Source organism: Anguilla rostrata, chromosome 14, assembly GCF_018555375.3.
Source record: "Anguilla rostrata isolate EN2019 chromosome 14, ASM1855537v3, whole genome shotgun sequence".
NCBI classification, from domain to species: domain Eukaryota; kingdom Metazoa; phylum Chordata; class Actinopteri; order Anguilliformes; family Anguillidae; genus Anguilla; species Anguilla rostrata.
This window is the reverse complement of record NC_057946.1, coordinates 28329576-28352484: the sequence shown is the minus strand read 5'-3', so window position 1 is coordinate 28352484 and position 22909 is coordinate 28329576. Positions and strand designations below refer to the sequence as shown.

Genomic DNA, 22909 nt, shown 5'->3' with positions numbered 1-22909 from the left:
AACGAGCATTTTTGAACTTTTCTAGCTTAAAGGTCATGCGTAACTCCATTCCCTTTGTATACAGCCAATGGCAGGGGTTATTTCAGACGCCACGCAGAAAAGAAACGGTATATTTAGACAGCCTGACTGACAGACTGACGGACAGCCAGACAGATCAGAGTAATGGTAATGGGACCTCCAGACCAGACTCATGTTCCATAGAAAGCCGCCGCCGATAGGGATGAGGCAACAGAGACTTGACTGCAGTTGCGGGACCCTACTGGAGTTTGCGGCTGGTGTCGAGACAGGAAGGCACATGCGGTATTTTGAGTGAAAACAGGTGTAAACAGACCCTTCGCCCAACCCACATGCCAAAATGGCTTTTTATGGCAGGGCGAGGGGGGCCGGTGACTCACACCTCAGCCCACCAGACATGTTAAAAAAAAGAGACTCAACCTTTTCAGAGCAGACAAGCCAAGCTGCTCACGAACCTGCTGATTTAATATTTAATATGCAGTCAAATAGTTTGCCTCGTAGGAGGATGGATGCAGAAGAACACAGAGACACAGGGCGCTGGTGTGGTTGGATAGCAGAAACGTTTTTTAGAAGCACCACTTTTCCTTATCCTGCTCCTACAGGTGGGGGTGGCACAGCAGTGAGCTTCTCTACTGTAGTGGGCTTGTGTGTGTGTGTGTGTGTGTGTGTGGTTTGGGGGGTTGGGGGTTGTGTAGCACAGGAGAGGGACAGTAAGGTTTTTATGTCCATGGGGTGAAAGAGGAGTATGGGGTCTCATTGTCAGACCCTCGACCTAACCCAATCCAAACCCCACCTCAACCCAATCCAGCCCCAGCCCCAGCCCCAACCCAAACCCTAGTTCAACCCAACCCAAATCCAAACTCTCACTCCAATTCCACACTCAAAACTGACACTTGCAACAGAGCGTTTGACTCAGAGCAGAGACCTTTATTGCCAGCGGAGACACACGTAGCACTTCCTCATTTCCTAATGCGCTGCTTCTTAACGCCCCTGGGAGAGGCGAGGTGGGGCGGGGGTCTGGGGGCGGGGCCGGTGATCCTCCTTCAGCTGGAGCCGGCGGCAGCGGGCGGGGCAGGGGGTGGGGGTGCGGGCTTGGGGTCGGGGGTGTCAAAGCAGCCCTTTTTGTGCCACTGCATGTCCAGAATCCGGCGCACCGACTGGATCTCCGGCTGTGCCGAGCCCCAGTCGTTACAGTGCTTGAACTCTCCCTTCTCAAACACGAACTGGTGACCCCTGTAGCCTGGGTACGTGTACCCCACCCACCTAAGGAAAACAGACAGAGCGAGAGAATGTAAGTGTGTGAATGGCAGATGTCAGGCAGTCATCAAATGCAAAGGACTTGCAACCAAGTACTAAATATGAGGACTTTTTTCATGCCAATAAAAAAAAAACATTTGAACTTGAACTTGCATTTTTGCAGTACCTTGCAAACAGAGATTATAAAAATTTTATTTGAAATTGATTTGATTTAGAAATGCTAGACTGATCCTAGATCAGCACACCTACTCTGAAACATTTTATCAGGTTGTTGACTTTCCCATGCTGTGTAAAGAACAACTGATTTCGGAGCTCCTTGACCAACCTTTGTCCTAACCCTGGCTGTCAAACGGGAAACAGCAGTCACTGATCCAGTGTCAGTGTTATTACATTTAAAATCTACACGAGCTTGGCTTTGTCCCCCTCTATCAATGAGAGGAAGGCGACGACACCACAGATCCTACAGACTCACCAGATATTCAGCTCTCTGTTCTGAATACTGAGAGTTCTGTCTCCCAACAACTTAAGCCAAATCATTCCAGCTTGGTAACTCACGTTCCGTTGAGTGACTTCACACTGCCCACGCGGTTCTGGAAGCCGTGGGCCCACAGGCTGGGTACATCGTCGTCCACAATCTCCATCTTTCTCCCTGCAAACCCCTCTGCCTCAAACAAGTGCAGCTTGTGCTGCTCACTGTCCTGCAGGGGGCGACAAAGTCACACGTGAACGCCGCAAAAACACATTTCTGTCGAAGGACGCTTAGTCAAACAATCCAAAAATCCACTCAGCTTTTCAACTGCAGCGCATTACGACTGTAAAATTCACTGATTTATAAACTTAGTAGTCACGCAATGATACACGTTTTTTCATTGTAAGCCCAGCGGCAGTGGTTTCTTTAAGTGCAAAAGTCAGCATATCTCAGATCTTTCCCTGTAAGCCTACTCTGGACATATCACTTCACTCAGTTAGCCCCAGTGTATTTATGATGAGTTGATTATTGCAGTGTTTGTACAGTTTCGCGTTTGTCATTTTTTATTAAAGAAAAATTAAAAATAAATCATTTAAAAAAACAGCTAAAGGGCTGCTTGTGAGCATGTTAGCGATTCAGTCAGTTTGGTGGTCAGAGTATCTGTGATGTGACTCTCTTAGTAAAGGACCAGTGATGTGGTCAGTGTCTCTCGGTAATGCTGTAGTCAGTGTGTGCGTCAGTAGGCTGGTCGGTGCTGCAGTACGCACGATTTTGAGTGGCCGTAGAGACATCAGACTGTAGCTGTTCTGGCTGCTGGTCCAGGTAGCCCAGCGTGGATATTCCCCCTTCTCCAGAACATACTGGTCCCCTTTGAACCCTTGCTGGGCGAACCCAACCCACCTGCGAGTGGGGGTAAGGTCACATCACTGACCCATTTACCCATTCATACATTCAGCCATTCACATATTCATTACTTTCCTCTTTGTTGATTTATTTTTGATTTACTATCATTTATTGGACTTTATTGGACTTCATTCAATCAACACATTCCTTTAAACATGAACCATTTTCTCTATAATTCAAACAGGAGAGGGGAAGACAGGAAGTCAAGCGAGGCACCAGGTTGTTTTCTGAGTTTAAACTTTTGTCCAGGAGATGGAAAAGAAGGGAATGGAGGATGGAGGGAAGATGGAGGGAAGAGGAAGAGGGGAAGGAGAAGGAGGAACAGGGGATGGAGGAGGAAGAGATGGAGGGAAGATGAGGAGGGCAGGGGGTGGAGGAGGAAGAGATGGAGGGAAGATGAGGAGGGCAGGGGGTGGAGGAGGAAGAAATGGAGGGAAGATGAGGAGGAATAGAAGATGGAGGAGGAAGAGATGGAGGGAAGATGAGGAGGGCAGAAGAGAAGGGCGGTACTCACGGTCCAGAGTTGACCAGCACGGAGCCAACTTTCTCGCACTTCTCGTCCACTACACCTGGAGTCACTTTCTGCCTGAAATCCAACTCACAGCACACACCTGCAGAGAGCACCCACCTCCCAACTCTCCCCAAACAGCACCACCTGCAAGGAGACAATCACAGCCCAACTACATCCCAAACAGCACCACCTGCAAGGAGACAGTCACAGCCCGACTACACCTCACACAGCACCACCTGCAAGGAGACAGTCACAGCCCGACTACACCTCACACAGCACCACCTGCAAGGAGACAATCACAGCCCAACTACACCTCACACAGCACCACCTGCAAGGAGACAGTCACAGCCCGACTACACCTCACACAGCACCACCTGCAAGGAGACAATCACAGCTCGACTACACCTCACACAGCACCACCTGCAAGGAGACAATCACAGCCCGACTACACCTCACACAGCACCACCTGCAAGGAGACAATCACAGCCCAACTACACCTCACACAGCACCACCTGCAAAGAGAGATTACAACCGAGCTACACCCCAAACAGCACCACCTGCAAGGAGACAATCACAGCCCGACTACACCTCACACAGCACCACCTGCAAGGAGACAATCACAGCCCGACTACACCTCACACAGCACCACCTGCAAGGAGACGGTCACATTGGTGAGGAGAAGGACTTGTGTGAGATCATTATCGGAGAGGATGTTTGATGTGACATATTTAGTTGAGAGCTCAGGTCCAGAAGGGCCGCAGCTTCCGCTGGTGTCTGTAGTTTTCTTTTATTCAAGTGCAATTATTTAAGGGCTTGAGAACAAGGTGTGTGGATTCGCTGGCTGGTCATTGATGCAGAAACACATGTAAAACCAGGCAGGGTGGGTCCGGGGACTGGAGTCTGAAAACGTGTGGATGCGTATTAACCAGCGTCTGGACTCAGGGTCTACAACGTAGATAAAAACATTACGCTTTTCTTTTACCGAGCAACCATTAAATCAGTCCTGTATTTCATAGAAAAATCTCTAAATGTTTTTTTAGTGGAGAGGATAGTTACCTTGTAATTGCCACCCACCCCTCCCTGACTTTTTCCGGCTGGCAGTTGTTCTGCGGGCCCCTGCTTTTCCGACATTGCCTGTCTTCTCCTGGAGGGGGGTGGGGAGGTGAGGGGGGTAACACGGAGTTAGTCATGGTAAAAAAAACATGCTGGAGTTTACAGTAACTGTTTGGATTAACTATTGGGAGCAGTGGCATAGTTGACATTATAGAGACATTGCCAGAACTGGCAACAGAACAGAAGAGTTTCATTCAGTATGTGCACAGAAACAAAAGAACAAGATACAAAACAGGGAAATTGTGAAAAATGCTAAATTAATTTTAGCATTTATGTCATTTGCTCTTGTTAGCCTACATTAAAATGTGTTTAAAGACACGGGGGAGGTTATTTAAAACAAGTTTTTTGCAATACTTAAATTCTTGAACCTGAATAAATGCCAGATACCTCAAAGCAAGGCAAGATGATGCCAATATATATGAAAATTGGATTGTACAGGACCAGTAAAGTACAGCCCTGTTGATTTAACTTGTACTGGGGGACAGAATTATTTATTGATAAACACAGTACCGTGAGGCATCAGCAAGACAGGAAGCTCATACTCTAAATTTAATCTTTTGTCTGAAACCAGCAATATTATCATATGTACAATTAGATTTCCAACAGCATCGTACAAAATAAGGAATTTGAACCATAGGCATTCTAGACAGTAGGTAAGAGACTCCATCTCTTAAATGAAGCTCTCTTAAAGCTCCCCATCTTGTTTTGCTCCTTTTGCCAGCAGTATTTGCAAACTATGTTATTACACCAGATGTAGCATGGCATCTGGTTATCTTTCACATACTATTTGATATGTGCTATGATTTCATACTAAAAATGTTCACATGCTAGTTTTGCATACTAAATAGTACACTAGTATGTGATTTCAAACGCACCACGTGAGAGGCTCGCAACTAGTGTAAGGCCAATATTCTTCCCCACTGAAACATCCCAGGTGTCCGCATATGTCCAGGTAACAGCAGACTACATCCCTCTCATTTAGAGCAAATTTTAAACTTCAAACTTACTGCATGCTCACCAGGCAAAGTGAGGCTCCTCACTGGACAATACAACACAAAAAGCAAACCAAAACAAACTGGGCCAAGCCTAAGAAACCATGGCAACCACAAGACATGGGACAGGGATGGAATCACAGGGCAACAATGGTCACACACAACAGGCAGAGGGACAGACAGGAGGGCACAGGGGGGTGGGGTAGAGTTCAGGAATGAACAGCCAGAGAGAGAGAGAGGAGGCGGCTGAAGGAGCAGCCATAGAGAGGAGGTGGAAGGAGTAGCCACAGAGAGGAGCAGATGGAATGAGCGGTCACATACACAGCAGGAGGCGGAGCGAGAGCGCCCACAGGAGCAGGAAGGCTCGGTCGTTACCTGGTCGTTAGCCGGTGCTGGTGGGTGTATCGGTGGCGTGTGTAACCCGCGGTCTTGGTGCAGGCAGTGTGCGTGATTGTGGCTGGGGCAGTGTGTGGCAGTCTGGGGCAGGGGGGGGGTATTTATGGTTTATTTCTGGCGAGGACAGCAGAAAAACGGGGAGCTGTTGATACAGCAGGTCTGTCGCCCGCATTGTGTCCGTCACACTGCCTCTCAATAGGGCTCCAGAGCTGGCACGCCATGCCCGCCAAATCCAACCATCCACCTCTGTGCCAGCTGTCTACCCGCAGTGCCAGGGCACACAGTCTGGGCATGAACTCACCATTGGCTGGGAGGGGGGGGGAGTTCAGCAATTTGCCCTCACTCAGCAAAAAAATGGGACCTGGACCCCCCTCCCTGGCCACACCCCATCTGCCCAAACACACAGTGCGCTGATGGAGGATTGAGGGGCACCCTGACATGCCGTATCTAGGTTCCTCTCATACAGACTGGGGAGACATTTGTTAAAAGGGCCCTTGATTTTACATGAAGCACAGAGCGAAACATCTCAATGTTGGTCATCTGTTTTCTGTCTCTTTTGTCGCCCGGAGTCACAAATTAAAACAGGCTGAAGGAAATGAATCATCACTTGGGGGGTGGGGGGGGTGGGTCCAGATGGGAAGGGGTGGGACGTTAATTTGGCTCACATAGCACCGCACATCCAGCCAGGAGTGATCTCACTGCACAACCTCAAAACATCCAAAAAAACATCAGCTGCAAAGTAACATAGTAAAAGTCTAAACCCAGAACTGACCGCAAATAAGACACAAAAGGCCATCCATCCATTTCATAGCAAACTTTATTTTATTTATCAATTTCCACTTTGACAATGGCCTCACACAAGACTATAGCCTTTGCGTTGAAATTAAGAAAGAAACAATCTTTTTAAAAAAGCCCTGACAAAAGGATAATTTTACAGAAGACACCATTCACACACACACACACACACACACACACACACACACATACACACACAAACACATGTGCACACACGGGCCTAAGATAGCCTGAAATCTTCACATACAGATCAAACCAAACATTACATTACATTGGTCTACAGGAAGAAATATTATGAACCAGGTTTAAAAAAATTGTTGTTCGGCATCGCAGTGAATCGCCATTCGCGACCAACGAAAGTTAATATTTTACCGGTGTCATCGGAGGGCATCTGGGCCAATCAGAATCAAATTCTCAGAATTTTAGATGAATTAAAAAACACACTTTGATTCCACTGGACCCAGCACAACAGGCGCTAAACAGAGGGACCGGAGACGGGCAGTGTGGGATACAGTCTAAGGCTCCGGGTGCTTTGATTAAACTGTCCCTTAAGAGGGTTGATCCTGTAAACTTTGTGCCGGTCTAACAGCCAGTTCGACAACAACAACAAAAATGTAACAAAACAAAACACAAATAAAAGAGAGAAACAGATTTTTTAAAACTGTGAACAGGAAGACAGAGACAGACTGCATTAATTATATAAAAAACTTATAAGTAATAAAACATTTTTTAAAACATCATCCTGTCCTGAATTTGTTGTGCATCAGGTTAAGAAGTGCTTGGTCCTGCAGGCTAACCTTTCCCTTGTGCAACAAGTGCAGGGACAGAATTGGTCCCCCCCCTTCTGTGCAGATAGAGAGTAAAGTGACTGTATGCAAAGACTCGTTCGACAGAAAAGGCCCTTTTCTCCACTCTTTCCGGAAAGGCACTTTGTGCATATATCAAACCCTACTGCTGCCACGAGATTCACAAGCAAAAGTCACGAAAAAAAAACTCAAGAGAAAAAACTTGATAGCAAGTTTCTGTTCATTTCCAGGTTAAAGGTCAAAGCTTCCGCCATTTCCTCCTCGTGTAAACCTGTAAAATTAAATAAACGTAAGTGACAACGACCGTTGAAAATAACCATTCATCCATCAAATTGACAAAAACAAAATCAGTAGAAGTCTAAATCAGAGCCATCCACAGACATATTTACACAATAATCATTCATAACATGCTAAATATTCATGCACACTGTTAAGAGTTATGAGAGGATAGCAAATAAACAGGCAACAGCACCCTCCCCTCCCACCCCCGCACTCCAAGAAAAGGCTTTTATAGGAAGAGGGCTTAGTCAAATGGGCTCTCCAATCTGTCCTTATCGGCATTTTATTATTATTATTATTTAAAAACGCGTAATCAACAAGGAGCTCATGGTGAACGAACCAGTGAGATGAACAGAAGAGAGTGAAGGCTGGAGAGAAGACAGAAATGGAGACGGAGAGAGAAGACCGGAGACTGAAAAAGAGAAGAGAGAGAAAGAAAAGGGGGAAAAAGAAGAAATGGAGACAGAAAGAAGGGGAGAGATTGAGAGGAGAAGGGAGAGAAGAGCGCTCACCCTTTCTTTGTGGTGTCTATGGGTCTCCACCAGACTGAGCGAATTGCTTCTTGGACTTCAGCTCCTGAAGCCAGGGAGGTGTGGACTCCACCCTAAAGAGCGTAATAATTGAAATTATGCCAATAATTACATTAATAATCATGCAATTGCCACAAGGTGTGTTAATAATCATACACATGCCATAAAGGGTGGTAATAAGCACGTAATTACCCTAAAGGGAGTTAGTAACCATGTTATTGTGACACATTGTGAACAGTGCTATTAATGCCCATAAAGAACAACTTTGTCAAGCAACAGAAAAATGGTGATTGTCGTTTTAGAGTTTTTGAAAGTTGCATCATGCGGACTGATTCTGTGTTGCCTGTTGTGAGGTGTGCTGTGTATGTGCTGTGATGTGCTGTGATGTGTCATGTGTGCTGTTATGTGCTGTGATGTGTGTTTCTGAGAAGCGAAGCCTTTGCTTGCCTGTCCTCTGTCCCAGCAGCAGGGGGCAGCACCCTGGCTGCTCCTGGAGGGATGGGTGATTTGGTGGAGCGGGTGCGCGGAGGAGGGGAGGGGGCAGGGCAGGAGAGCTGAGGGGGGGAGGGGTGGGAAGATGCCGGAACGCGGCGCAACAGCTCCAACGGAGAGGGGGCGCGTCTGTCAGCCTGTCCATCAGAATCCCCCCCTCGCTTCTGCAGCACCGCCTGTGAGACAGAGAGAGAGAGAGAGAGAGTAAACAGGAAAGAGGGAAAAAGACAGAGAAGGGGAGGGAAAGGGGGGACAAAGAGTGGGGGGGAGCAGGAGAGAGAAAGAGCAAGAGAGAGAGGGGGAAAGAGAGGTATGGGGTAAAGTATATTACATCATGAAATCTATCTATAGGCCAACAGGAAATTAACCTGGTATACATACTGCCAACAAAACAACAGACTTTTTCTCTCATTGCTTGGAGCGAAGCAGGGCTGTAGTTTGGGTCCAGCTCCAACACTGACATCAGATCTGGCAGCAGCAGCTGCATTACACGGAGGCTCATATTCTCTCAATAACTGGAATAATAACAAGACCCTAATCAGAATACTCATGTAAGCACCTCAGTCAGAATAACACTGGTCCATTTCGGCTGAAATTTCATTTGGCATTTGGTTTGAAAGGGGTGGTGTAAACTTTTGATAATCAATTCAGTCGGAGAACATTAGTGACTAATGGCCATGCAAATGCTCATTCAGATTAATTTCTGATTTTTGATTCTGTGCATGTTCCTCCCTTGGGACAAGCAACGTGTTTTGAGTTTGCGGGAGATTCAGAAACATGGCAGTTGCCAAGCAAAGCTGGTCAGGAACAGGAGAAACAGAAGCATTGCGCTTGAACCCAATTTTTGAATAGGGTTGGCGCAGACTGCATGAAGTGAAATTTTATACAAAAAGAAAGTTTACTACAACCGAGGCATATAAAAATATATTCAGTATGAGCACTTTATTCGGCGTTCATGTAAACAATCAATTTGGAATCTTTAATTAGAATAATTACATTTGGAATGGGAAAAAATATGGATGTAAAAGCAGCTAGTGCTGGACCAGTCTGAAGCCACAAGTCTCACAGTATGATAAAGAGTTCAAAATGGCTGATTGGTTTGGTACTGTTGTCACACGGACCTTGTTCTGCTACATCAGTACTGCCAAACATGGGCCCTGGTAGTTAAGCATGAAAAAGCCTAAAACCTCAATCTTCATTCATTAGGCACTTCCTTCTGATTGCTATTATACTTTTCTCCCCAGTTTGGAGTGCTCAATCATGTATACCAGCGTTCACATGCTGCAACCACCCCTATCGATACTGGAGAGCACTCTCCTCTGAAGCCTGTGATATTGCCACTGTCGCCTCTTACTTTATTAAGCTGCAATTCACAAGCAGGGCTTGGACCTGGAGGAAGGCAGCGCATGCGCTGCTCAACAGACTTGGATGTGCCCTGTTGCCCAGCAGAGGTCGCTACTGGGCACAATAATGCTTTAATTCCTGCTGAAACCCAGTTGAGTGCCACCTTGTAGGTTGCCAGCCACTTGGCACGAGCACAACCCAGATTCGGTATCACACTGTGGGGACCTTAACAGGATGAGCCACCCAGCGGCCCTGCGTGAATTACTGCATCAAGAAACATACTGACTTCAGTCAGACAGAGAAACAGCCAATCAGGCGAGGGAACAGGAGCAGATGGGACCATCGGCGCTGACACTGGCTCAGACGGCAGTGAGTGGCTCCTCACCTTGAGGGCTGAAGGGTCCATTCCGGGGAAGACGGGGACTCTCTGCGATTGGCTGGGCGGCGGAGAGGGCTCCACCTCTGAATGCAAATCCGCCCCATAAGAAGACTCTGCCGCGACTTCTAGGAGAGAGGGAGAGACAGACTTAAGCCCCGTCTACAGTCACACCCAAAACAACTGACAAATCTGATTTCTGTACATCTCATATATATATATATATATGGTCATCTGTTTACACTTAATTTTAATGTGTTGCGTGTCCGATTGTGTGTGTTTAGACTGAGATTCCATATTTCTCCCAGCTGTACTCAGTGCTTCATCAGGACTGAGCGCTGGCTTTACAACAGAGTGTCTCGTGACTCCTGCAAACTTATTATGGGATGTTATCTGTCAGTAAAAACGGTGAAGGTGGAAAGGCATTTTACATTCATGTTCCGCAATGGCAGAATCCAGCTCAGACCTCCGGATGTGACTCTAATCGAACCGGATGGAAAAATTCCATATATAATTAGTGCTGCTGTTGGAAGAGTTTTTTCCTATCTGTATCCCAGGCTTATCCACCAGGGGGCGTCCTTCAGCGTTGAACAGAGCACACCTGTGCAGGAGCTGAACAAAAGGAACTGGAACTGGGCACCAGATGGGACTTTGGGGCGGGGCTACCTGTGGAGTCACGGAACATGCAGTCGTCCGGCTCGTCCACGGCCTCCTGCAGTTTGCCGAGCGGAGCGCCTTGACTGACAGGCCTGGGAGGCATCGACGGCCGACTCCGATTCCGCCTCCGTCCAAGCTCCGCCTTCGCGAGCTGAGCGCTGGTGTCCAGCAGCGATGTGGGGAACTGCACACACACCATACACACACACACACACGCACACACACCACACACACACACACACACCATGCACACACCACATACACACCATACACACACACACGCCATGCACACACCAAATACACACCATGCACACACCACATACACACCACATACACACACACACACAGCACACACAGCATACACACACACACACACATGCCATGCACACACCACATACACACACACACACACACACCATACACACACACACACACACACGCCATGCACACACCACACACACACCATACACACACACACGCCATGCACACACCACATACACACCATACACACACACACGCCATGCACACACCACATACACACACACACACACACACACACACACACACACGCCATGCACACGCCACATACACACACACGCACACGGACACGCCACATACACACACACACACACGCACACACAGCATACACACACACACACACGCCATGCACACACCACATACACACACACACACACGCACACACACCATACACACACACACACACATGCCATGCACACACCACATACACACCATACACACACACACACACACGCCATGCACACACCACATACACACCATACACACACACACGCCATGCACACACCACACACACACCATACACACACACACGCCATGCACACACCACATACACACCATACACACACACACGCCATGCACACACCACACACACACCATACACACACACACGCCATGCACACACACCATACACACACACACACCATGCACACAGACCATACACAACACACACCGCCATGTACACACCCCCATACACACCATACACCACACGCCATGCGCACACCACATCACACCATACCACACACACGCCATGCACACACCAAACACCGTACACACACATGCATGCACACACACCATACACACACACACACACGCACACACACCACACACACACACACACACCATGCACACACCACATACACACACGCACACATTTTCTAGTTATAACAAATAAAAATCACACTCTCATGTTGCACTTAGATGTGTGCTAAGGATGTGTTGAAACCCAGTAGTAAAACCCTGGGTGTGTCAATCAAAATGTTTTCAGAAGAGGGGTGGAGTTCATGACTGACCTCAGGAAGGGGGAGGGGCTCAGGGTCCGTGCTGGGAGTGAAGTCGATGATGTCATCATCAGTCTCCTGGTTACTAGGTGTGTCGGGCTCTCCTGGCAGAGGCTCGTCTGGTGACAAGTTTATGAGGTCATCCGGTCTTGGGGTGATGGGAGTCAGGCTGGGTACAGGATTCACAGTAAAGAACACAGATCTCATTATTCACTATTCCACCAAACTGAGGACCAACAGTGTGTCAGTGGTGGGGCGGGACAAAGTGCGACAAACTCCTGGATTTGACTGGGTTTGTACTTACGTGTATATATAATGTGTGTGTGTGCAGGGGCACCACCAGGGATTTTGGGCCCCATGAAAAGATCTCATATTGGACCCCACCACCCCAGGAAATCCAATGGAATCCTACATTTTTGAGGGCCCCTGTCAGTCAGGGCCCTTCGAATCATCTTAACTCCCCTGCACCCCCCCCCATACGGCACCCCTGTGTGTGTGTAGAGCTCACCTGCCCTCCGCCAGCGTTTCCGGGTCTGTCTCCACCACCAACTCTGCCTCACCCTCCTCCTGAGAGAAAGAGGGAACAAGGGAGAAGAGAGGAGAGGAGTGAGGGAACATGACAACGGGAGTTAAAATATGCAAGAAAAATAGGAACATAACTGGTTATTAGATGTCAAAGACTCAGAGAACCTTGAGATTGAACACCTCGTTTAAACATTTCTTTTTGAAAATTTTACCGGACGTGATGACACTGATTTCACAAACTAAGCCTGAACAATAAACATCGTAACATTCAAACATTTCACAGAATCCAGATCTCAGAAAAGTAATCACAGTCCCAGATTCAGAGCAAATAAAAAAGCAATAAAACAATAACTGAATGGTCCATATATTAAGAGGTATGGATGTTCCTCTGCAAGGTTCGAGGTTCGATCCCCTAACTTGGCACCTCTCTCCTGGTCTGAATAAAGCTAAACATATGAAATGAGGGTGGACTGTCTGCTTATAATAATAATAATAATAATTATTATTATTAACTGCAGTTCTCACATCGTTCAATCAAAACCTCTCAAAGTTCCCTCAATGAAAACATTCTGAATCCTGAGAGACAGTAAAGGATATGTTTACCCCATGGGTGGCCAGTTAGCATGTTCTGAAGTAACACTATTTTTGTATTCACACAAAGAAAGGGAAGTGGATGTAGCTCATACACACACTGCAGATCTAACTCTAAATCAGGACATGCATTGTCTACCAGAGGAGCAGGGGACAGTGTTTGGGAAATGCTCTGCTCTGCACTGCACTTGGTAGCAACTAGCCAGTGATGGCCATTAGTGCTGTATTGCAATGCAACCACCAGGGGGCAGCAGTGCAGCAAACAGGCAGTTTGAGAACAAAAAGTGAGGTGTTGACGACTCAACAGGAGAAACTGGTATGTGTTTCAGAGTAGAACACTTCCACACTGAAGGAATACCTCACATCCCTCTGCTGCCTTCACACTCTGGAACACACCTCAGAGTGCGCTCCATCCCAGACTTCAGTGTGAAGGCTCAGTGTTCAAGCTAACTGTCAGAGCTCAGTCTTAGAGCTCAGTGTTGCAGCACAGTGCACAATGCTAGACCACAGTCCCTGCTGGTCTAAAGATGGCCTGTGTCACTGCCTTCTCTCAACCCAGAAGATGCACACAATTACCACCCCATCTCACTTCTCTCATTTCAATATAAAACTCTCAAGCTCAGAGTCTGCAATCAACTCCTGAGCTACAGGGTCATTCTGAAGAAAATGTAACAATCACAAGCAATGAAGTTCTAGAACATGGACTTAAAACATTCTAAAAAAAACCTACTCATATCAGCTCATCTTCACACTATGATGACACCACACACTCCAACCAGACCTCCCACTGGCTGTCACATCACAATTGGAGCATCTGGCAACCTCTCCTCATTGCCCTGGCTCTCCTCTGTCCTGGTCCCCCAAAAGTGGAATGAACTTCCGCAATTAAGTTAGGAAAACAAGAGTGTCCAGCTGTTTTCCACAAATGCTTAAAATTCAAGATACACTTCAATGAATTATTTCTATTATTGTATTATTTTTATTATTATATTTCATAAAAAACTAACCCTTCTCGTTCTTTATCTTGCAGGTCTTAAGGCATGCACCTTGACTGTCACACTTATATAATTGAAACTTTGCTTATCTAGCTCTAGTGGCATTTGCTTATCATGTGAAAGTCACTTTTGTAAGTCCTTTTGGGTAAAAGCATCTGTGAATCGATCAAATTGTAAACTGTAGAGCTCAGTGTCAGAACACAGAGTTAGGGCTCAGAGTTAATAGTCAGTGTGTAGTGTGTCACTCTGTATAGACTCTTAAACAGGAGGAGGGAGCTGGGTGTGAACGTGCCTGTGTGATTACTCACACTTACACCCAACACACGCACACACGCACTCACACGCACACACACATACAGGCTCCTCCCCTCACCTCCGTGTCTTCCGGGGCTTCTGTCCGCAGCTCCAGGACGGGTGGAGATGGGGGCGGGGTTTGGGGAGGGGTCTCGTCAGGCTCCCGCCGGGTGCTGCTGCCGTCGCCGGCGGAGGTGGGGCCAGAGCCGCCCGGCTCGCCTACCGACGCGGACCAATCGCCAGGAGTCCCCGCAGCCTCCTCTCTCTCTGGCACACTCTTTGACTCCTCCTCCTCCTGTCGCCCCTCCCACAGGGCGGGGCTGTCCCTGCTGGACCACAAGGCCCTCCCCTGGCTCCCCCACCGCCGAGGCTTCACCGAGAAGTCGTCGAAGCGCACCTCCTCGCCCGGCTCCTTGGCCCCGCCCCCCCCATCGGCCCCGCCCGCTCTGCTCTCTCCCTGGGGGGCTTGTTCAGGCAGCTTCACAGCAGTCACTTTCATCCTCTCCTCATCCTCCCTTTTCCTCTCTCTTTCCATCTCCCTCCGTTTTGTTTCAATCTCAATTTGTCTTTCTTTCTCCATCATTTCTCTCTTCCTCTTCTCCTCCAACTCCTTCTCCACCCTTTCTCTTTCTCTCTTCGTCTCCAACTCTCTCTCTATCCTTTCTTTTTCCCTCATTTCTTCTAACTCCTTCTTCACTCTTTCTCTTTCTCTCTTCTCCTCAATTTCCTTCAACAACCTTTCTTTTTCTCTCTTCTCCGTCTCCCTCTCCAACCTTTCTCTTTCTCTCCTCTCCTCCAACATCCTCTCCACCCTTTCCTTTTCTCTCTTCTCCTCCATCTCCCTCTCCAACCTTTCCTTTTCTCTCTTCCCCTCCATCTCCCTCTCCAACCTTTCTTTTTCTCTCTTCTCCTCCATCTCCTTCAATACCCTTTCTTTTTCTCTCTTTTCCCTCTCCCTCTCCAACCTTTCCTTTTCTCTTTTCTCCTCCATCTCCTTTTCCATCCTTTCTCTTTCTCTCTGCTCCTCCAACATCCTCTCCACCCTTTCCTTTTCTCTTTTCACCACCATCTCATTTTCCAACCTTTCTTTTTCTCTCTTCTCCTGCTCCCTCTCCAACCTTTCTTTTTCTCTTTTCTCTTCCATCTCTTTCTCCAACCTTTCTTTTTCTCTTTTCACCTCCATCTCCTTCTCCAACCTTTCTTTTTCTCTCTTCTCCTCCATCTCCTTCTCTAACCTTTCCTTTTTTCTGCTCTCTTCCAACTCCCTCTTTACCCTTTCCTTTTTTCTCTTCTCCGCCATCTCCTTCTCTACTCTTTCACTCTCTCTCCTCTCTTCCAACATCCTCTCTACTTTTTCACTCTCTTTCCTCTCCTCCATCTCCTTCTCCAACCTTTCTCTCTCCCGCCTCTCTTCCAACTCTCTCTCCACTCTTTCTTTTTCCTTTTTCTCCTCCATCTCCTTCTCCAACCTTTCTTTTTCTTTCTTCGCCTCCATCTCCTTCTCCAACCTTTCCTTTTCTTTCATCTCTTCTAACTCCCTCTTTATCCTTTCCCTTTTTCTCTTTTCCTCCATCTCCTTCTCCACTCTTTCACTCTCTCTCCTCTCCTCCATCTCCTTCTCCAACCTTTCTTTCTCTCTTCTCTCTTCCAACTCTCTCTCCAATCTTTCTTTTTCCTTTTTCATCTTTATCTCATTCTCTATCCTTTCCTTCTCTTTCCTCTCCTCTATCTCTTTCTCCACCCTTGCCTTTTCTCTCCTCTCTTTCCCCACCCTTTCTTCCTCCCTCTTTCTCTCAATTTCTCTCTCCATTCTTTCTTCTATTTCCCTCTTCATTTGTGCAACTCTCTCCATTTCCTTCTGGGCAGCAGGTGTAGGCGTGTCATCCTTGGGCTGAGCTTCGGTGGGTGTGGCTTTGTCCTCCATCCGTGCAACAGGAACGCACTCGGCAGCCAGCAGTATGGGGGCAGAGCCAGGGCTGCTCAACCCACCTCCCTCATCCCTGGGGGAGGGGCTCCTCACGTCCTCTCCTCCGCCCCCTTTGCTGCCTTTCTCCACCTTGTTCTCAGACTGGACTTCCTGGTCAGTCTCCACCCCCACTTCCTGTTCTCTGCCCCCTTCCTCCGCCTCCTCCTCTCCGACCCCATTCTCTTTTTCCTTTGGCTGCTCACGGACACGGGAAATTAAGTCCTTCAGGTGGTGGATGAAAAACAAAAGAAAAAGACAGATTTGGAGTTATTATCTTTCTTTCTTTTTTTTTTAAACCTGATGTTTACTTTTTCCTCCCAAATATGAATTTCCAATTGCATCTAGTGGCCTGTCCTGCCACAGAAATGTCCTGAGTAAATTTGGGAGGGTGCACAAAATCATACATTCTCTACTTCAAAACACTTGATACCGTCTACTGCTTTCTTGGTCATGCTAATTACACGCTGCCTTGGGAAGCTACCAGCCACAGCCAGCACTGGCACGGCCTGGATTCTACACCAGATTATAAGTGTATCCGCACACTGGAGCAGTGCTTTAACAGGATGAGCCAGCTAGCAGCTCTCTGCGTGAGGTGAGTAATGTTAGCTCTCTTTATCGTCTTCAAACAGTGTTTTGCATCTATACCCTGCTAATGCTGTTTTCGGAAGAATCTTTGTTAAACTCACCTTCCCATGAGCCTCACTGGTCTCCTCTGGGGGGCCTCTGGTTCCCTCCTTCTCCAAAGCCCTGGGACTGCTTGGCAAAGCAGGCTCTTTTTCCACTGCAAAACTGTGACCCAGATCCGAGGAGAGAAGACTGTGTTCACAAACATGACCACTTACACAAATGCAGTTCATGTGTACACCAACACAGCTGGTGTTAGCAAGTGCAGTGCCTGTTTACACAAACACAGGTCCCACATATATAAACAAGTGCCATTTACATAAATACAGCCCCTGTTTACACAGGCACAAGTCCTGTTCACACAAGCACAACTCCTGTTTACGCAAACACAACTACCAAACTGTTGACACAAACAACTCCCAAACTGTTTACACAAACACAATTCCCAGACTGTTTACACAAACATAGCTTGTGACACAGACATCCTGGCCTGCTATGTGACCACAAAACAAATTAATAACATTATTCATCTTTATTGTTCTGCAAATTAAATGGCAGAAGTAGTGTGTAGATACGATTTCTCAAGCTGAAGTTTCCCGGAAACTTCCTGTTCAGCTTAGCAAAATTCTCCCATAATGTATTTCTTTCTCTACTGCAACAAAACAGAATGAGAGACTGCACTTTGGGAAAATCGGGGAAATAAAATCATGGATCACTCTACACGTGTCTAGTGTAAACCTCACTAAAGTGCTGATGTTGTGAGTGTAATATAGGGCTAAGGCTTTACAACATCTAGGACTGTTTCTCAGCCCTGGTCCTGGGGACCCACTGTGTAAACTGGTTTTAGTTCCAATCATAGTAACAAGCGCTGTACTGTAATGTGCTGCTAATTGTTCTTAATTAAACATTTTAGCCTACTGAAGGACAATTTACCCTCTTTTTGATTTCTTTAAAAAAAAAATTGGCATCTCCAATCCCACCCAAATTCCGAATGTCCACTTCGTAAACTATGTACGAAGCATGAGATGTGAAGCGTGAGAGCCAACTGCTTCTTTTCACACCACAGCCACAAAGCCATGCACGTGCAGAGTGGGGGTGGAGGAGACCCAATCATACCCATGTGCAGAGTGGGGGTGGAGGACACCCAATCATACGCATGTGCAGAGTGGGGGTGGAGCAGACCCAATCATACGCATGTGCAGAGTGGGGGTGGAGGAGACCCAATCATACGCACGTGCAGAGTGGGGGTGGAGGAGACCCAATCATATGCACGCGCAGAGACCACGCCATCACATGCCCAGATGGCCAACAGGGGTTGCTCATGCAATCAACATTGACACTGTTGTCCCCGATGACTCAATCCGTACCATATATCCTTTGGGCGGCGCGAAGCCAACTGCGCACTGCCCTTGGAGGGCTGCCGTCCACAGTTGGCACTGGCATGGGCCAAATTTGATCTGAGATTGTGGAGCTCACAATGTTCCCCACAGGACGCATCCAGGGTCCGGCTCAACTAGACTTGTCCAGTCTTTCTAGGTGATGAAGGCCTTTATGCTACTGTAAAAATACATCTAAATTAAAACAAACTGTTCACTTATGTCCAAAGTCTGAGGGGTAAATCTACTAACCAAGCAACATTATTTTTGCTTATTCCCATGCATATCATTTTGTATATCACCATGCGACCACACCGAAATAAGTCAGTGAGTGCAGTTACTGATGGTACAAATGTACACGGCCCAGGTAGCGGAAACAAGTAAAACCAGTGTCAGGGAACAGGAGAAATGCTAAGTTTTCTGAACAGGAGCTAGAGATCTTTATGACGTGAGTCAATGTTAATTTTGGCCAAGACCAAATTTGAGGAGCGTAACTAAACAAAAGGTCTTATATGTGGACCTCAGTCACACATAATACCAGCACAGTAAACTCCTGCAAAGCCAATGGCACCAGAGGGGGTATAAAGGGGAGGGGTTTGCATGAAGGTTCTGATAAGAATGGCAGCTGGCACACACAGAAATACTCTGAAACAAAAACAGACTTCACAAGTCAGAGTTTGTCAAAAGTTTTCAAGGTCCTCATTTGCAAAATGAATGACCTTACAACAGACAAGATGTGCTTTTGAGCCCCGTTCTCACAATGTGGCTACTCTGTTTATCAGAGAGATAAGTGTGTGCTTTGGACAACAGAACGCTGATGTAATTTTACACAGTGCTTTGGAATGTGGCCATCACCGTACGTCACTACAAGCCACAGAAACAGGAGGATTCTGTCAAATTAAAAATAGCCGACAGTAGATGAAGCACCTTCAAGCATTTTTAGTCATTAGTTGTTTTCTTTCTCAGACTCAAAATCACACACTTCCTAGAACGCTTGGGAACCCCAAGCTGCAATACAGGTAAGCGCAAAAAATAATGAAATAAAAATCAGAACTTATGTGGGTGGGTCTTACCATTTTGTGAGGTCTTGGGACAGTGGGCGGGGCTTGAAGGTTGGCTTTGGACTTGGGGTTTGAGGAGGCGGAGTCTCGGCCGTCAGCTTTTTGATTCTCTGCTTCACGCCCACAGAGACATCCTTCTCTTCGACTGGCTGCACTGCCGATTGAGGCTCTGCCTCCGGAGGAGGGTCCCTGGTGCTAGCAGCGCCGGAAGAGGCGAAGTCGAACAGCTGACTGATTCGTTTTTTGATACTGCCTCCCCTGATCTCCTGCTCCCTCTCTTTCTCCTCCTCCTTCTTCTGGCACGTTTCCTCCGCAGCCACAAGGCAGTCGTTCTGTTCTGGGGGCGGCGCCTCTGCCCCACCCTCCTCCACTTTCGCTGGGGCCCCGAGCGGCCGGCGGGGGAGCTCGGGTCGGCTTGAGGGCTTGAACCTGGAGGTGAGGTCAGCAGAGAGGGGGCGCCTGCTCCAGCTGGGCACAAAACTGGGGTTCGAGATCTCATGTGGGTCGGGGGCGGAGCCTATGGAGGCTGTAGTCTCAGGACCCTGCTCAACAGGACTGTGCTCATCTGGCTCAACCAGGTCGGGTACACCCACAGAGGCCACGCCTCCTGTCCCATCCTCCTTCCGCGGGGGGGTTGGGCTTTGGGGCGGGATGGCTTTGGGTGTGACTAGTGGGTCTGCTTTGGGGGTTCTGACAACGTCTGTTTTGGGGGTGACAGGTTGAGGTTTCTGTGTGCTGGGTGGTTCAGATTTGAGGGTGCCCACTGAGTCTGATTTGAGGGTGCTGGGTTGTTCAGGTTTGGAGGTGATGGGTGGGTTTAGTTCAGGAGTGCTTACATTTTCCTGTTTTAGGTCATCCACCAGATCTGTTTTGGGGGTGCTGGGCCGATCTGGTTTCGGTTTTACGACAGGAGGCTGTTTAGGCTGGCTGGCCTTTTCCAGTTTGGCAGGGCCAGATTTAGGGGTGCCAGCAGGATCTGGTTTGGGGGTCCTTGGTAGGTCTGTTTTAGTGGTGCCGTCTGAGTCAGATTTAGGGGTGCTAGCAGAATTGGGTTTTGCCGTGCTCGCAAGATCTGTTTTGGGGGTGCTAGCAGGTTCTGTTTTGAGGGTGCTAGCAGGTTCTGTTTTGGGGGTGCTAGCAGGTTCTGTTTTGGGGGTGCTAGCAGGTTCTGTTTTTGGGGTGCTAGCAGGTTCTGGTTTGGGGGTGCTAGCAGGTTCTGGTTTGGGGGTGCTAGCAGGTTCTGTTTGAGGGTGCTAGCAGGTTCTGTTTTGGGGTGCTAGCAGGTTCTGGTTTGGGGGTGCTAGCAGGTTCTGTTTTGGGGGTGCTAGCAGGTTCTGGTTTGGGGGTGCTAGCAGGTTCTGGTTTGGGGGTGCTAGCAGGTTCTGGTTTGGGGGTTCTAGAAGCATCTGGATTGGCAGTGCTAGGAGAATCTGTTTTGGGGGAGGGTTGCGCGAGTTGGAGAGGGGGTCTCGTGAAAGGCTTGGGGGCGGAGATTGAGCGGATGGAGGAGTTTCTCTGGACGGAGAAGGGCTTGGGGGTGAGCAGAGGCTTGGGCGCTGTGGCGGGTTTGGAGGGGTCACGGGCCAGGATAAGGGAACCCTCGGTGGACGGGGGGGGCTCCACGGGGCTGTGGTTGCTGGAGTCGGCCAGGGGGCTGAGGTGCAGACGCCCCCCCGATACCCCACCAACACCGACCTCTCCCATCTTCACCTGGGCAGACATCTCCTTACGCACACCCTGCAGGAGAGAGGGAGGAGGAGTGAGAGAGAGAGAGAGAAGTGGAGGTAAGCTGAAGTTGAATTGCAAAGTGTGTAATTATTGGGTGTGTTACACAGAGGCCTCCATTCAGTAGGTATCAGGTTTAGTCATACAGAGAGAGGGAAGTACAGAGTACAGTGCTGGCTCGGTTAACTGTGGCCCCATTATCCACCGCCTGGTTTAACTGACCAGCATTAGTTCAAGCTGCCATCCATTACCAACCCAGGGCTGGGGTGGGGGGGGGGGCAAGCATGCATTGGGCACCCTGGACAGGTCGCCATCACAGGACACACACACCATTCGCTCACACACTCATACCTATGGGCATTTTAAACCATCTTTGGACTGTGGGAGGAAACGCATGCAGACATGGGGAGAACACACCTTCTTGCTGTGAGGTGACAGTGCTGTCCACTGCACCACTGTTCCACCCGCTTCCAGTCACAAGTGTCCCAAGTCTGTGTGCACACAGAAAACACTATGTAAACAGGTTAATAACATAAAACATTTTCCCACTTATTTTTCTCCTTGCAAAGCCCAGTCCAACCCATTGTCACGCCCTCGGGCTCTGAAACCCAAAGTTATGTCTTTCTGCACCCAAAGCCCTCCCCTATCTGGCCTACTAGAGAGGCAAAGTGAGGCTGTGATTCAGATCCAGGTAGTATCTCTACCCATGTCATTGTCCCATCAACAATTTTTCAAATAGGATTTTTGTAAAAACAAGACATCACTCACACTATCAAACCAATTCTCTTTATATAAAGTAAGAGCTACAGAAAGAGCAAAAACAACCTCCATACTATCTTCATTTTGACAAAGGTACTAGCATTTAGTACAATTTTTCTCATAAACAAACTATATCCTTCAGTACAATATACTTTTGGGATTTAGGTCACTGTTGCCACTGCCATTACTCGCTACCCCGTCATGCCTACTAACTTCTCAAGAGCCAAAATATCAATAATATAAAACTTTTTGTACATAATATAGTCGTTTATTCTGTATATAACAGACCATCACAAAAAGAAAACGACATAGGGTTATCAAACGCAATATCGCTTCAGGGTATATGGAAATGTATACAATATAGCCGAAAATATCTTGACACCTCTTGGTCTGGGTCTGTTTTTCATTCATCACACTCTATGATTCTATGCTTCCCCAAAAGTTTGCAACAGCATGACAATGCCCCCTAGCACACAGCGGTTTTGAATGGTTTTGCCATGAACAGTGTGGAAGAATTTGACTGGCCTGTACAGAGCCCTGACCTCATCACCATCCAATACCTTTGGGATCAATAGGAAAGCCAACTGCGAGCCAGGCCTAATCGCCCAATCAGTGCAGGACCACACAAATGCTTTTATGGCTGAATGGAAGCAAATCCCTGCAGCAATCCTCCAACAACTAGTATAAAGCCTTTCCAAAAGAGTGGAGGTTGTTATAGCAGCAAATGGTGGACCAACTCCAT

At 47.8% G+C, this 22909-nt stretch overlaps 2 protein-coding genes across 2 annotated transcripts; both read right to left on the bottom strand.

Annotated features, from left to right (window-relative positions):
* Window positions 1-927: 927 nt before the first annotated feature.
* crybb3 (crystallin, beta B3) lies at window positions 928-5749 on the bottom strand. The gene is made up of 7 exons (XM_064308932.1): window positions 5636-5749; window positions 4212-4299; window positions 3696-3712; window positions 3159-3230; window positions 2509-2641; window positions 1828-1970; window positions 928-1278 (listed from the first exon to the last, which is right to left on the bottom strand). The coding sequence occupies exons 2-7, from the start codon at window positions 4284-4286 to the stop codon at window positions 1059-1061; spliced, it is 660 nt and encodes a 219-aa protein (XP_064165002.1). The 5' UTR covers window positions 4287-4299; window positions 5636-5749; the 3' UTR covers window positions 928-1058.
* Window positions 5750-6455: 706 nt separating this feature from the next.
* On the bottom strand, window positions 6456-21405 carry tnks1bp1 (tankyrase 1 binding protein 1). The gene is made up of 11 exons (XM_064308931.1): window positions 21037-21405; window positions 19696-20936; window positions 17309-17411; window positions 14736-16844; window positions 12760-12818; window positions 12264-12420; window positions 10945-11119; window positions 10288-10403; window positions 8514-8734; window positions 8049-8140; window positions 6456-7528 (listed from the first exon to the last, which is right to left on the bottom strand). The coding sequence occupies exons 1-10, from the start codon at window positions 21403-21405 to the stop codon at window positions 8065-8067; spliced, it is 4626 nt and encodes a 1541-aa protein (XP_064165001.1). The 3' UTR covers window positions 6456-7528; window positions 8049-8064.
* Window positions 21406-22909: the final 1504 nt, after the last annotated feature.